Here is a 16,145-nt window from a genome sequence, read left to right on the forward strand (position 1 = left end):
TGCTACACCATAGACAGACACAAAATGCTGGAGTTACTCAGCGGGACAGGCGGCATTTCTGGAGAGAAAGAACGGGCGATGTTTCGGGTCGAGGCCCTTCTCCTGCACTCTGGTAACACAAGGAACTGCAGATGCTGGTTAACAGAAAAACCCCCCACAAAATCCTGGAGTAACTGAGCGGGTCAGGCAGTATCTCGGGGGAACACGGACCGGTGACGTTTCAGGTCGGGACCCTTCTTCAGTCTGAAAAAAGATCCTCACAAAAATCGCCACCTATCCATGTTCTCCAGAGATGCTGCCTGAGTTACTCCAGTGAGCAGGCAGTGAAGAAAGCCAATGGAATGTTGGTCTTCATAACAAGAGGAGTTGAGTATAGGAACAAAGAGGTCCTTCTGCAGTTGTACAGGGCCCTAGTGAGACCGCACCTGGAGTACTGTGTGCAGTTTTGGTCTCCAAATTTGAGGAAGAATATTCTTGCTATTGAGGGGTGCAGCGTAGGTTTACTAGGTTAATTCCCGGAATGGCGGGACTATCATATGTTGAAAGACTGGAGCGACTAGGCTTGTATACATTGGAATTTAGAAGGATGAGAGGAGATCTTAACTAAACGTATAAGATTATTAAGGGGTTGGACATGTTAGAGGCAGGAAACATGCTCCCAATGTTGGGGGAGTCCAGAACAAGGGGCCACAGTTTAAGAATAAGGGGTAGGCCATTTAGAACTGAGATGAGGAAAAACTTTTTCAGTCAGAGAGTTGTGAATCTGTGGAATTCTCTGCCTCAGAAGGCAGTGGAGGCCAATTCTCTGAATGCATTCAAGAGAGAGCTAGATAGAGCTCTTAAGGATAGCGGAGTCAGGGGGTATGGGGAGAAGGCAGGAACGGGGTACTGATTGAGAATGATCAGCCATGATCACATTGAATGGTGGTGCTGGCTCGAAGGGCCGAATGGCCTCCTCCTGCACCTATTGTCTATAGTAACCGCCAGTTACTCCAGCACTTTGTGTCTTTTTCTGCACTGTGGTGTATTTCCCTTTGCACTGCCTGTTACATTTGTGTAGGGTTTGATTGTACTCATGCATGGTATAACTTGGGCGACACAGTGGCGCAGAGGTAAGTTGCCGTCTTACAGCACCAGAGCAGCTGCAGTTGTTTAAGAAAATAGCTGCAGATGCTGGTACAAATCGAAGGTATTTATTCACAAAGTGCTGGAGTAACTCAGCAGGTCAGGCAGCATCCCAGGAGAGAAGGAATGGGTGACGTTTCGGGTCGAGACCCATTCCTTCTGGCCTGAGATGCTGCCTGACCTGCTGAGTTACTCCAGCACTTTGTGAATAAAAGCTGCAGTTGTTTGTTTAGTTTAGAGATACAGCGCGGAAACAGGCCCTTCGGCCCACCGAGTCCGTGCCGACCAGCGATCCCCGCACGCTAACACTACCCTACACACACTAGGGACAATTTAACATTTTTTTACCAGCCAGTTAAACCCACGAACCTGTGCATTCTTGGAGTGTGGGAGGAAACAGAAGATGTCGGAGAAAACGTATGCGGTCACGGGGAGATCAAACCCGGGTCTCCGGCACCGTAAGGCAGTAACTCCACCGCTACGCCACGGTGCCGCCCTTCCCGCCCAAGACACGGGATGAGCTCCCCTCACCTTCGTTGTCGGCGGCCGATTCGTCCGTCCGCACTCCAGCCATGTGGAAGGGCTGCTGGCTGACCGACTGGGCCAGCATGCCCTCCAGCCTCTGCAGCGTGGCGTGTCCATCCGGGTTCAGGTGGGAGAAGGCTTCGTCATAGGTGCAGAAGGTGGGGATGTCTCCCTGGCCTCGTTCTGTTGGGGAGGGAGGACGATGAGGTTTAAAACCGCAACAGGTTCAGCTCAGTTTATTGCCACGTGTACCGAGCTACGGTGAAAAGCTTTTGTAGCGTGCTAACCAGCCAGCAGAAAGACAAGAACTGCCTTACAGCGAATAATAATAATAATAATAAACATTTATTTTATATAGCGCTTTTCCAAATGCTCAAAGACGCTTTACAAAAACAGTCAAGACATAAAAACAAACAGATGAACTATCCTGACGGAGAAGCGCCGAACAAATAGCGCCAGCGTCCTCTCACGTCAGAGTCCGGCAGTAGACAATAAAAACACAAGACACACAATTACAATTTTAACACAAACAGCCATCACAGTGATTGCTCCAGGCACACCCTCATTGTGATGGAAGGCAAAGAAAAGTCTTATCTCCTCCTCATTCCTCTCCCGTGGTGCCACGAGGCGATCGAAGCTCCCGACTTTTGAAGCCCCCACCGGGCGATGGAAAGTCCCAGGCCGAGCCGAGCAGGCCGATGAAGGTCCTGAGCCCCCACCGGGCGATGGAAAGTGCCGCGGCCAGGCCACGCAGGGCGATGAAGGGCCTGCGAGTGGGTCGATCAAACCTCACGCTTCGGGGCGGTCGAAGCTGCTACGGCTGGAGCTCCCGAAAGCCGGTCGCCAGCCAGGGACCTGCGAACTCCAGATGTTGCGGTCTGCAGTGCCCATGGCCGAAGCCGCCGAGATGGTAAGTCCAGGCCCTGCGACCGGAGTCTTCAAGGTCGATCCCAGCTGGAGGCCGCCGACTCCACAGTGTTAGGCCGTAGCGCGAACGGAGACACAACACGGAAAAAGGTCGCATCTCCGTTGAAGAGGAGATTGGAAAAAAAGGTTTCCCCCACCCCCCCACACATATACAGAGTTAAAAATAGATCAAAACATACATTTAAACGATGACAATAGACAAAAACAAAAAAAGACAGAGACTGCCGGTGAGCCGCAGCTGCAGAACACAGCCACGCCCCTTATCAATGCAGCGCCGGAGACTCGGGTTCGGTCCTGACTACGGGCGCTGTCTGTACGGAGTTTGTACTTTCTCCCTGTGACCTGCGTGGGTTTTCTCCAAGATCTTCGGTTTCCTCCCACACTCCAGAGACGTACAGGTTTGTAGGTTAATTGACTGGGTAAATGTAAAAATTGTCACTAGTGTGTGTAGGAGTGTTAGTGTGCAGGGATCGCTGGGCGGCGCGGGCTCGGTGGGCCGAAGGGCCTGTTTCCGCGCTGTATTTCTAAATCTAAAATCTACGTGATTACAATCGATCCATTTACAGTGTGTAGATCGATGATAAGTGAATAACGTTTAGTGCGAGGTAAAGCCAGCAAAATCCCATCAAGGATACCAATGAGGTAGACAGTAATTCAGCACTGCTCTCTGGTTGTGGTCGGATGGTTCAGTTGCCTGATACCAGCTGGGAAGAAACTGTCCCTGAATCTGGAGGTGTGCGTTATCACACTTCTGTACCTTTTGACTGATGGGAGAGGGCAGACGAGGGAGTAGCCAGGCTGCGACTGGTCCTTGATTATGTTGCTGGCCTTGCTGAGGCAGCGCAGGGTATAAATGGAGTCAATGGAAGGGAGGTTCCGCTGCAAACCTGGCAGCCCCACTGCAGAGCAGTACACAGACCCCAGGTGGCCAGGGGGCTCCAGAACTAAACCATCTTTCCCTCCCCAACAACGCGCTGCCTGAGAAACGATTAGATCAAAACCCAAAGATGGACACAAAATGCCAGAGTAACTGGACAGGCAGCACCACTGGAGAGTAGGAATGGGTATGACGTTTCGGATTGAGACCCTTCTTCACGCTCGACCTGAAACGTCACCCATTCCTTTTCTATGGAGATGCTGAGTTACTCCAGCATCGTGTGTCTATCTTTGGTGTAAACCAGCATCTGCTGTTTCTTCCTACACAGAGTTCAGAACCCATCCAGCTTCCAACTGGGTGACTCAGGGACCACCACAGGCAGTGTTTGTCCAGTTTAGAGAGTATAGTGCGGGAACAAGCCCTTCGGCCCACCAAGTCCGCTCCAACCAACAATCGCCCTGTACACTAGTTCTACCTTACACACCAGGGACAATTTACAGAAACCAATTAACCAAACAAACCTGCGCATCTTTGCAATGTGGAGCACCCGGGGAATACCCAAGTGGTCACGGGGAAGAACATAAAACTCCGCACCCGTAGATAGCACCCGGAGCCAGAATCGAACCCGGGTCTCTGGCGCTGTAAGGCAAGCAATCTTACTCTGAAGGTAGGAACATTGAATACTCCAAATATAGGCATCTTAACCTACAAACCCCCACTCCAGTGCACCCATTTCTCCCTCCCTCCTTCCACCTATATTCCTTCCTCAGGCTTCACAATTTGTACCTCTCCTATCTTTATCTCACACATTTGGTCTTTTCATCTCTGGCCTTTGTCCAGCCATCTGCCTATCAAAACCGCCTCCCCTCACCTATCACGTCCCAGGGCACTGCATGGACCTGGTGGGCCCAAAGGCCTGTTTCCTCACTGTATCTTTCAATTAATTCAATGAATAAGCCACAGGGCAGCAACAGTGGTAGAGTTGCTGCCTCGCAGCTCCAGAGTCCCAGGTTTGATCCTGTCTGTATGGAGTTTGTACGTTCTCCCTGGGACCGCGTGGGTTTTCTCCGGGTGCTCCGGTTTCCTCCCACATTCCAAAGACGTGCAGGTTTGTGGCTTAATTGGCTTCGGTAAATTGTCACCGAACAGTGGTACGGGTGATTGCCGGTTGTCGTGGTCTCGGTGGGTCGAAGGCCTGTTGCCACGCTGCTGCATCTCCAAACTAAACCGTCCTGGACATTTATTGCAAGGGAGAGGTTGGCAACCTTTGCTCAGCTACTGCCATCTGGTGGTTGAAACCAAAATGTCCATGATTCAACCAAAACTAAATCCCGTAGAAGTATTATGACCGGGACCACGTCGATAATGCGAGCCCACTCTGCCCTATGGTTTAGTGCGATCATCATGCCAGCACCACTCCTACACTGAGACATATAGAACAGAAACAGTCCCTCTGGCTCAACTCGTCCATTCAAAACAAGTTGCCCACCAAGAACACGCCGATCGTCAAACACCCCTTCACACATTAGTTCGATGTTATCCCACTTTTGCATCCACTCCCTACACATTAGGGCCAATTTTACAGAGGCCAATTAACCTGAAAACTCCCGCATGTCTTTGGGATGGAGGAGGAAACTGGAGCGCCCAGAGGAAACCCACACGGTCACAGGGAGAATGTGCACACTTCTACACAGATAACACCCGAGGTCAGGATCAAACCCGGGTCTCTACCCATTGCATTTGAGTTTGACTTGATTATGTTTATGTATGGTATTAACTGATTTGATTAGATAGCAAGCAAAACAAAGCTTTTGACTGTACCTATACAACATTTAAAAGACATTTGGATGGGTACATGGATGAGAAAGGTTTAGAGGGATATGGGCCAAACCCGGGCAAGTGAGACTAGGGTAGATGGGAATCCTAATTGGCATGGACAAGTTGGGCTGAAGGGCCTGTATCCATGCTGTATGACTCTATGACTCTACCCGTGTACACGTGACGTTAAGTGTAGGAAGGAACTGCAGACACTGGTTTAAATCGTAGACAAAGAATGCTGGAGTAACTCAGCGGGACAGGCAGCATCTCTGGAGATAAGGAATGGGTGTTTATCGGGTTGAGAAGTCTGAAGAGGTCACCCATTCCTTCTCTCCAGAGATGCTCCCATCCCACGGAGGCTAGACGTGACGATAATATACCTCGACTTAATGGTAGGTACAGTTGCAAAGATCCAACAGGGTTGTAAGTGGCATCTTTAGGTCTACAGCCTTTAAAGAAGAAAGTGATACGCAGTGACATTACCGCCCTGATAATTGTGACACAGAGGAACGAGCTTTCACCCACCGTGTGCCTCCACATCATACTCCTCTCCCTCTTCGTTGTCCTCCTCAAAGTCGTTCTCCGAGTCCGTGTCGTTGGGGTCTGGGTGCAAGGCCTGGCAATCGCACATGGCTGTGAACATCTGCTCCACTGTGAAGGAACGGCAGCAAAGGACTCGTCTTAACAGGAGGTGAAGCTCCAGCCTTTTGGCTGGGGAATACTACAGCAATTAAAATATAAACGCAGAGGGACCTGGCACAAACAAGGAACACTCTGGCACAACTGGTATACCATATGACACAGGAGCAGAATGAAGCCATTCGGCCCATCGAGTCTACTCCGCCATTCAATCATGGATTGATTGGTAGCACTAGATGTTACAATCCCTAAGGTTTGCACTACAATTGACTGGTGTTGTTCTTGGGGGTGACCACTAGGTAATGTTGCTTGGGGGTGTTGCTCTTGGGGGTGACCACTAGGTAATGTTGCTTGGGGGTGTTGTTCTTGGGGGTGACCACTAGGTGATGTTGCTTGGGGGTGTTGTTCTTGGGAGTGACCACTAGGTGATGTTGCTACCATTCAGACACATCTTCAGTTGTGTACCTCAACGTCACTGGGCGTTTCGGCCTTTTATCACAAGACACCCTCAGTCGAGGCAGGCCCACCGCAGGGTGATCAGAACTGGGTGGGTGCCTTATGGTTAGCCTCTAGATGGTCACGTGGCAGCCCAGACAGCATCTTTTCTTTTCATCCACAGCCAGTGACTGCTCCACATTTGCAAGTTCTTTGATTGCCCTCCTTTGGGCCTGCCCTCTGACTCCTACTTCCCTCAGGAGCCCGGCGGTGGAACTGGCTACAAAGCCCCTGCACCCCACCTCCACTGGACGCACCCTTACACTACAACCTTGCTCCTCTGCTGATTTATCTCATTGTTTCCAAAAGGACCCCATTCTCCTGCCTTCTCCCCATAACCCCAGACACCCTTACTAATCAAGAATCTGTCAATCTCGACTTTAAAAATACCCAATGACTTGGTGTCTACAACCTTCCGTGGCAATGAATTACACAGACTCACCACCGTCTGGCTAAAGAAATTCCTCCTCATCTCTTTTCTAAAGGTACGTCCTTTTATTGTGAGGCTGGGCCCTCTGGTTCTAGACTTTCCCGCTACTGGGAATATGGTTTCCACATCCACTTTGTGTGTGGAGTTTGTACGGTGTGGAGTGGAGTGTGTGGAGGTGTGGGTTTCCTCCCACATCCCAAAAATGTGTGGGTTTGCAGGTTAATTGGCCTCTGGAAAACTGCCCCTAGTGTAAGGCGTGGATGTGAAAGTGGGATAACATAGACTAGTATGAACGGGTGATCAATGGTCTCGCGGGCTTAATGGCCCCTTCCCACGCTGGGCCTTTCAATCAATCAACCATTTTGGGGCGAATGAAGGAGGGAACAGAGTTACCGACAGCATTTTCTGCAGACCTGGTACTCACGTGCTGTTTTGTCCACTGGTACAAACCGAACCTCGGTGATCGGGCTGGCGTCTTCATCGTCCTCATCCTCCTCTCCCTCGGATGCCTTTTCTTCCATATTTCCATCTTTACTCTCGTCTGTCACGTGCAGAGATATCAATCAATTAAACTAGCACCGCCACAGTGTTTCCTGATCTCATAACTCCCCCCACGACTGGTGACTTTCCGCTGACTGGTTAGCATGCAACAAAAGGGCGGCACGGTAGCGCAGCGGTAGAGTTGCTGCTTTACAGCGAATGCAGCGCCGGAGACTCAGGTTCGATCCTGACTACGGGTGCTGCACTGTAAGGAGTTTGTACGTTCTCCCCGTGACCTGCGTGGGTTTTCTCCGAGATCTTCGGTTTCCTCCCACACTCCAAAGACGTACAGGTATGTAGGTTAATTGGCTGGGTAAATGTAAAAATTGTCCCTAGTGGGTGTAGGATAGTGTTAATGTGCGGGGATCGCTGGGCGGCACGGACTTGGTGGGCCGAAAAGGCCTGTTTCCGGCTGTATATATATGATATGATGCAATAAGGCTGCAGGGTGACCTGGACAGGTTGTGTGAGTGGGCGGATACATGGCAGATGCAGTTTAATGTAGATAAGTGTGAGGTTATTCACTTTGGAAGTAAGAATAGAAAGGCAGATTATTATCTGAATGGTGTCAAGTTAGGAGGAGGGGGAGTTCAACGAGATCTGGGTGTCCTAGTGCATCAGTCAATGAAAGGAAGCATGCAGGTTCAGCAGGCAGTGAAGAAAGCCAATGGAATGTTGGCCTTCGTAACAAGAGGAGTTGAGTATAGGAGCAAAGAGGTCCTTCTACAGTTGTACCGGGCCCTGGTGAGACCGCACCTGGAGTACTGTGTGCAGTTTTGGTCTCCAAATTTGAGGAAGGATATTCTTGCTATGGAGGGCGTGCAGCGTAGGTTCACTAGATTAATTCCCGGAATGGCGGGACTGTCGTATGTTGAAAGGCTGGAGCGATTGGGCTTGTATACACTGGAATTTAGAAGGATGAGGGGGGATCTTATTGAAACATATAAGATAATTAGGGGATTGGACACATTAGAGGCAGATAACATGTTCCCAATGTTGGGGGAGTCCAGAACAAGGGGCCACAGTTTGAGAATAAGGGGTAGGCCATTTAGAACGGAGATGAGGAAGAACTTTTTCAGTCAGAGGGTGGTGAAGGTGTGGAATTCTCTGCCTCAGAAGGCAGTGGAGGCCAGTTCGTTGGATGCTTTCAAGAGAGAGCTGGATAGAGCTCTTAAGGATAGCGGAGTGAGGGGGTATGGGGAGAAGGCAGGAACGGGGTACTGATTGATAGTGATCAGCCATGATCGCATTGAATGGCGGTGCTGGCTCGAAGGGCTGAATGGCCTACTCCTGCACCTATTGTCTATTGTCTATTGTCTATGATATGATATGATATGAAAAGCTTTTCAATGTATCCAGGTTCACGTGACAATAAACTAAACTCTAAAGCTCTCATAGACATCTTTTAAACTTCTGATGCACTTTGTTTTGTACTTGAAGCTAACAGGATTCTTCACAAGCACAAAATGCTGGAGTAATTCAGCGGGCCAGGCAGCGTCTGTAGGAATGGACGGACTTGGTTTTAGATTCCTCCATTCTAAATCTAGTGGATATAATTTTAAGGTGGGAAGGGGGAAAGATTTAAATAGAACCTGAGGGGTGGCTTTTTCCACACAGAGGGCAGCGGGTGTATGGAACAAGCTGCCAGAGGTAGTTGAGGCAGGGACCATAGCAGCATTTAAAACTATATTTGGAGAGGTACATTAATAGGAAAGGTTTAGAGGGATATGGGGCAAGATCACAGCAGGTGGGACCAGCGTAGATGGGAACTCTTGGGCCGCGTGGGCAAGTTGCTCTGAGGTGCCTGTTTCCATGATGTATGATTCTATGACTCTACATTTTAAATGTTTAAAACCAAAGATACCAAAACCAATCCCAAAACCTTAAACAAGAGGACCAGGGCTGGGAACTGAATATTCAGGGGTACACAACGTATAGAAAAGACAGACAGGTGGGCAGAGGGGGTGGGGTCGCTCTGTTGGTAAGGAATGATATTCACTCCCTTGCAAGGGGTGACATAGAAACAGGAGATGTAGAATCAGTATGGGTAGAAATGAGGAATTGTAAGGTGTAAAATGGGAGTTATCTACAGGCCCCCAAACAGTAGCCTCGACATAGGGTGCAAGTTGAATCAAGAGCTAAATTTGGCATGTCGCAAATGTAATGTTACGGTGGTTATGGGAGATTTCAACATGCAGGTAGACTGGGAAAATCAGGTTGGTACTGGACCCCAGGAAAGGGAGTTTGTGGAGTACCTCCGAGATGGATTCTTAGAACAGCTTGTACTGGAGCCTACCAGGGAGAAGGCAATTCTGGATTTAGTGTTGTGTAATGAACCTGATTTGATAAGGGAACTCAAGGTAAAAGAGCCATTAGGAGGCAGTGATCACAGTATGATAAGTTTTACTCTACAAATTGAGAGGGAGAAGGGAAAATCGGAAGTGTCAGTATTACAGTATAGCAAAGGGGATTACAGAGGCATGAGGCAGGAGCTGGCCAGATTTGACTGGAAGGAGGCCCTAGCAGGGAAGACGGTGGAACAGCAATGGCAGGTATTCCTGGGAATAATGCAGAAGTTGCAGGATCAATTTATCCCAAAGAGGAGGAAAGATTCTAAGGGGAGTAAGAGGCACCCGTGGCTGGCAAGGGAAGTCAAGGACAGCATAAAAATAAAAGAGAAGTTAACATAGCAAAGCAGAATGGGAAGCCAGAGGATTGGGACTCTTTTAAAGAGCAACAGAAGATAACTAAAAAGGCAATATGGGGAGAAAAGATGAGGTACGAGGGTAAGCTAGCCAATAATATAAAGGAGGATAGTAAAAGCATTTTTAGGTATGTGAAAAGGAAAAAAATAGTCAAGGCAAATGTGGGTCCCTTGAAGACAGAAGCAGGGGAATTTATTATGGGGAACAAGGAAATGGCAGACGAGTTGAACCAGTACTTTGGATCTGTCTTCACTAAGGAAGATACAAACAATCTCCCAGATGTTCTAGTGGCCAGATTCACATTAGGGGGGCAATGGTGTTGAGTAGAATGATGGGACTGAAGGCTGATAAATCCCGAGGGCCTGATGGTCTGCATCCCATGGTACTTAAGGAGGTGGCTCTAGAAATTGGTGATCATTTTCCAATGTTCTATAGATTCAGGATCAGTTCCTGTGGATTGGAGGGTAGCTAATATTATCCCACTTTTTAAGAAAGGAGGGAGAGAGAAAACTGGAAATTATAGACCAGTTAGTCTGACATCAGTGGTGGGGAAGATGTTGGAGTCAATTATAAAAGACGAAATTGCAGAGCATTTGGATAGCAGTAACAGGATCGTTCCGAGTCAGCATGGATTTACGAAGGGAAAATCATGCTTGACTAATCTTCTGGAATTTTTTGAGGATGTAACGAGGAAAATTGACAGGGGAGAACCAGTGGATGTGGTGTACCTCGACTTTCAGAAAGCCTTCGACAAGGTCCCAGATAGATGTGGGCAAAATGAGAACACATGGTATTGGGGGTAGGGTACTGACATGGATAGAAAATTGGTTGGCAGACAGAAAGCAAAGAGTGGGGATAAATGGGTCCCTTTCAGAATGGCAGACAGTGACTAGTGGGGTACCGCAAGGCTCGGAGCTGGGACTGCAGCTATTTACAATATACATTAATGACTTGGATGAAGGGATTAAAAGTACCATCAGCAAATTTGCAGATGATACAAAGCTGGGTGGCAGTGCGAACTGTGAGGAAGATGCTATGAGTTTGCAGGGTGACTTGGACAGGTTGTGTGAGTGGGCGGATGCATGGAAGATGCAGTTTAATGTGGATAAGTGTGAGGTTATCCACTTTGGTGGTAAGAATAGGAAGGCAGATTATTATCTGAATGGTGTCAAGTTAGGAAAAGGGGACGTACAACGAGATCTGGGTGTCCTAGTGCATCAGTCACTGAAAGGAAGCATGCAGGTACAGCAGGCAGTGAAGAAAGCCAACGGAATGTTGGCCTTCATAACAAGAGGAGTATAGGAGCAAAGAGGTCCTTCTGCAGTTGTACAGGGCCCTAGTGAGACCGCACCTGGAGTACTGTGTGCAGTTTTAGTCTCCAAATTTGAGGAAGGATATTCTTGCTATTGAGGGCGTGCAGCGCAGGTTTACTAGGTTAATTCCCGGAATGGCGGGACAGTCATACGTTGAAAGACTGGAGCGACTAGGCTTGTATACACTAGAATTTAGACGGATGAGAGGGGATCTTATCGAAACATATAAGATTATTCAGTCTGAAGAAGGGTGTCGACCCGAAACGTCACCCATTCCTTCTCTCCCGAGATGCTGCCTGACCTGCTGAGTTACTCCAGCATTTTGTGAAAAAATCGATTTGTACCAGCATCTGCTGTTATTTTCTTATAGATTATTAAGGGGTTGGACACTTTAGAGGCAGGAAACATGTTGCCAATGTTGGGGGAGTCCAGAACCAGGAGCCACGGTTTAAGAATAAGGGGTAGGCCATTTAGAACGGAGATGAGGAAAAACATTTTCAGTCAGAGAGTTGTAAATCTATAGAATTCTCTGCCTCAGAAGGCAGTGGAGGCCAATTCTCCGAAAGCATTCAAGAGAGAGCTAGATAGAGCTCTTAAGGATAGCGGATTCAGGGGGTATGGGGAGAAGGCAGGAACGGGGTACTAATTGAGAATGATCAGCCATGATCACATTGAATGGCGGTGCTGGCTCAAAGGGCCGAATGGCCTATTCCTGCACCTATTGTCTATTGTCTAAACCTGTACCGAACACTTCCTAGAATGGGAGGGATATGGGCCAAATTGGACTAGCTCAAGGTGACACCTTGGTTGCCATGGATAAGTTGGGCCCAGAGGACTCGCACCCTGTCCTGTATAACTCTACCAAACAAAGATAGACACAAAACGCTGGAGTAACTCAGTGGGTCAGGCAGCATCCATGAAGAAAAAGAATAGGTGACATTTCAGGTAACTCTTCCATTCCCTCCCCTCCCCTTTCTCTTTCCTGTTTAGTCATCCTGGTTCTACTGGTCTGATCTTTGCATTGTTATCACACCTTCCCACACCTTGATTAGTATGGGCGTCTGGGGTTATGGGAAGAAGGCAGGAGAATGTAGTTAAGAGGGATAGACTTGATGGGCTGAATGGCCTAATTTTGCTCCTATCATTAATGAACAATGGGCCATTATGGTTTTCACCATTCCCGAGGTCAGCTGTTGCCGGCCCCGATTAGTTCTGGCCTTTTCTCACCTGCAGATTACCTCCTGAAATGTAGGTACATCCCACATTTCAGTCTACAGAAGGGTTCCAACGCGAAACATCACCTATTCCTTTTCTCCAGAGATGCTGCCTGACCCACTGAGTTACTCCAGCCTTTTGTGTCTATCTTAGATATAGAAACATAGAAAATAGGTGCAGGAGGAGGCCTTTTGGCCCTTTGAGCCAGCACCGCCATCCATTGTGATCATGGCTGATTATCCACAATCAGTAACCCGTGCCTGCCTTCTCCCCATATCCCTCGATTCCGCTAGCCCCTAGAGCTCTATCTAACTCTCTTTTAAATTCATCCAGTGAATTGGCCTCCACTGCCCTCTGTGGCAGAGAATTCCACAAATTCACAACTCTCTGGGTGAAAAAGTTTCTTCTCACCTCAGTTTTAAATGGACTCCCCTTTATTCTTAGACTGTGTGGCCCCCTGGTTCTGGACTCCCCCAACATTGGGAACATTTTTCCTGCATCTAGCTTGTCCAGTCCTTTTATCATTTTATATGTTTCTATAAGATCCCCTCTCATTCCTCGAAACTCCAGTGAATACAAGCTTAGTCTTTACAATCTTTCCTCATATGTCAGTCACGCCATCCCAGGGATCAATCTCGTGCACCTATGCTGCACTGCCTCAATTACAAGGATGTCCTTCCTCAAATTAGACGACCAAAACTGTACACAATAGAAGACTCTGAAAATCATTCCTAACATGATTTTATTTATTTATATATATGCTTGACCAAGTGGACCCATTGGGCCCAAACCTCTCCTGCATTGGTGCAGCACCCTCTCCTCACCTCCTCTTCCCCTCACCCCCAGCACCCTCAACCCCCCCTTATCCACCAGCATCTGCACTTCCTTCCTTCCTACACATGCTGTCTACTGTGGGAATGGCACGCACTCACCCCCCAGCTTGGCATTCACCATCACATACAGGTGCTCCTGCGGATAAACCGTCGAGTCTCGGGACACTGCGTGTAAACTGATGGTCGGATATTCCAGCGAGAATCCCATACCAGATCCATCAAACCAAGATAGTCGGCTGCAAGGCAAAACAAGGTGCAGATATGAATGAACAAAAGGCATGCAAACAGTAACACTCCATGCTCTAAGATTAACGAGGATTTGCCAGGATTCAAGGGCCTGAGCAATGGGGTGAGTTGGACTTGGAGTGCAGGAGGCTGAGGGGTGATCTTATCTTATATACTAAAACTCTTGTTTGTTTGTTTGTTCCTGAACGACAGCCAAAACGATACAGGATAGCACGAGTATTTTAGGCCCACCTTACTCATTGGTGATAATGGAAGAAGTTTCATTGAAATCGGGTGTTATATATTTAAAGTTATTCACATTTTTAAGTTTAAATCTATCTCCTAGCGAGGGAGGGATGGGGGTGGAAAAGGGGGGGTTGAGGGTGCTGGGGGTGAGGGGAGGAGGGAAGGGGGAAGGAGGTGAGGAGAGGGTGCTGCACCAATGCAGGAGAGATTTGGGCCCAACGGGTCCACTTGGTCAAGCATATATATAAATATATAAAGTCACGTTAGGAATGATTTTCAGAGTCTTCCACTTGCAGCATCAGTCTAGCAGGTTCGTTAACAGAGATAGGGAAATATGCACAGTATTTTGTCCAGAGTATTGGGAATCAAGAACCAGAAGACATCGGCTTAGGGTGAGAGGAGAAAGGTTTAATATGAACTTGAGGGGCAAATTATTTACAGAGGGTGGTGGGTGTATGGAACGAGCCGCCAGAGGAAGCGGTTGAGGCAGGTTCTATAATGGCATTTAAGATATTTGGACAGGTACATGGATCGGAAGATTTAGTGGGATATGGGCCAAATGGGACTAGCATAGATGGGACTTCTTGAGTTATAGACAATAGACGATAGGCCATTCGACCCTTCGAGCCAGCACCACCATTCAATGTGATCATGGCTGATCATTCTCAATCAGTACCCTGTTCCTGCCTTCTCCCCATACCCCCTGACTCCGCTATCCTTAAGAGCTCTATCTAGCTCTCTCTTGAATGCAATGAACAAGTTGGCATGAACAAGTTGAGCTGAAGACCTTGTGTCCCGGCTTGTCTGGTTCTTAATTCTGTAAAATAATCCGAAATGAATAGCAACCACGCAACAAAAGCTTTTCACTGTACCTTGGTGCATGTGACAATATACTAAACTCAACGATTCCTTCTGAAGTTATCTGACACTCTAGGCATCAGAAAGTACAGACAAGCCACTGTAGTCATGGACTCTGTACGTAAAGCCACACACATATCTCTAACCAGTGTTTAAAGATCACATTACAATTGCTTTTTCCTCTATAATAACCAGTTACCTTTCATAACAGTCAAGGAATAAGCTGCCCACGCTGGGCATGCTGCAGACAGGCAAAAAACAGGCAGGATTGCCAGAGGATCTACCAGGTACTGGTCTCCTTAAATAAGCAACCAATGGATTCATGATTCATGTTTCTAGGTTTCTCGCTCTGTCTACCCGGCTAGAATTAACCAAGGATAACACCAAGGACCCTGTGTTTCAGCACTTCAATGACACCAACTTCTGCTTATGCAATATCTCCAACATTGCAGAAACATCAAAAGGTACTTCACGGAACATAAAACAGAACAGCAAAGGAATGGGGCCCTTTGGCCCACAGTGTTTGTGCCGAACATGATGCCAAGTTAATAAAAAGGAACTGTGGACGCTGGTTTATACCAAAGATAGACACAAAATGGTGGAGAAACTCAGCGGGTCAGGCAGCATCTCTGGAGAAAATGGATAGGTGAAGAAGGATCCCGACCCAAAGTCTGAAGAAAGGTCCAGACCCGAAATGCCACCTATCTATTTTCTCCAGAGATGCTGCCTGACCCGCTGAGTTACTCCAGCATTTTGGGTCAATCAATGATGCCAAATTAAACTGATCTCATCTGCTGGTACATGATCCATATCCCTCTTTTCCCTGCACTTCCATGTACCTATCTAAAAGCCTCGTAAAACACGACAATGGTATCTGCCTCCACCGCCACTTGCCCTTCACATCTCCATTGAAAAGTCCCCCTTCACCTTATAGCTATGACCTCCAGTATTGGACATATCCACCCTGGGGAAAAGAGGTCCGACTGTCTATCCTATCTATGCCTCTCATGAATTTACGAGAGCCATTCATGGGAGCATTTAGGAAGATACCCAGAATCTTAAGTTAGAGAGACAGGCGTTCAGCCGCATATTGAAAGAAGCACAAAGGTAGCTCAAGACTCAAGTTGTACAAGACTCAAGGCATGTCCATCGAGGATGTGAGGAGATAGTTCCTAGGGAAATAAGAGATAGGGAAGGGCAAGGCAAGGAGGATTAGAGCACAAGGATGATGAGGCTGTTACAACGAAAACACTGATAGACCGGGAACCAATGTAGGTCAGTGGATAAAGAGGGCATAGGTAGATTAGGCAAAGCATAAACCAGGATAAGATTAGTTTAGATCAAATTATCTCAGTTACCTTAGGCCGGAGAGTC

General features: G+C 47.9%; 1 protein-coding gene across 4 annotated transcripts in view; it reads right to left on the reverse strand.

Annotated features, from left to right (window-relative positions):
• Positions 1–16,145, reverse strand: part of clns1a (chloride channel, nucleotide-sensitive, 1A) — a 30,804-nt gene that overhangs the window by 8,655 nt on the left and 6,004 nt on the right. For 3 of the 4 annotated variants that reach the window (XM_078402032.1, XM_078402031.1, XM_078402029.1), the window contains exons 2-5: positions 13,542–13,678; positions 7,261–7,377; positions 5,798–5,923; positions 1,657–1,833 (exon numbers count right to left, since the gene is read on the reverse strand). In XM_078402032.1, the coding sequence (XP_078258158.1) occupies positions 1,657–1,833; positions 5,798–5,923; positions 7,261–7,377; positions 13,542–13,678 (557 nt within the window). The remainder of the gene's footprint in view (positions 1–1,656; positions 1,834–5,797; positions 5,924–7,260; positions 7,378–13,541; positions 13,679–16,145) is intronic. The other variant, XM_078402033.1, reaches the window with a different exon arrangement.

This window comes from Rhinoraja longicauda, chromosome 7 (genome assembly GCF_053455715.1).
Source record: "Rhinoraja longicauda isolate Sanriku21f chromosome 7, sRhiLon1.1, whole genome shotgun sequence".
NCBI lineage: Eukaryota > Metazoa > Chordata > Chondrichthyes > Rajiformes > Arhynchobatidae > Rhinoraja > Rhinoraja longicauda.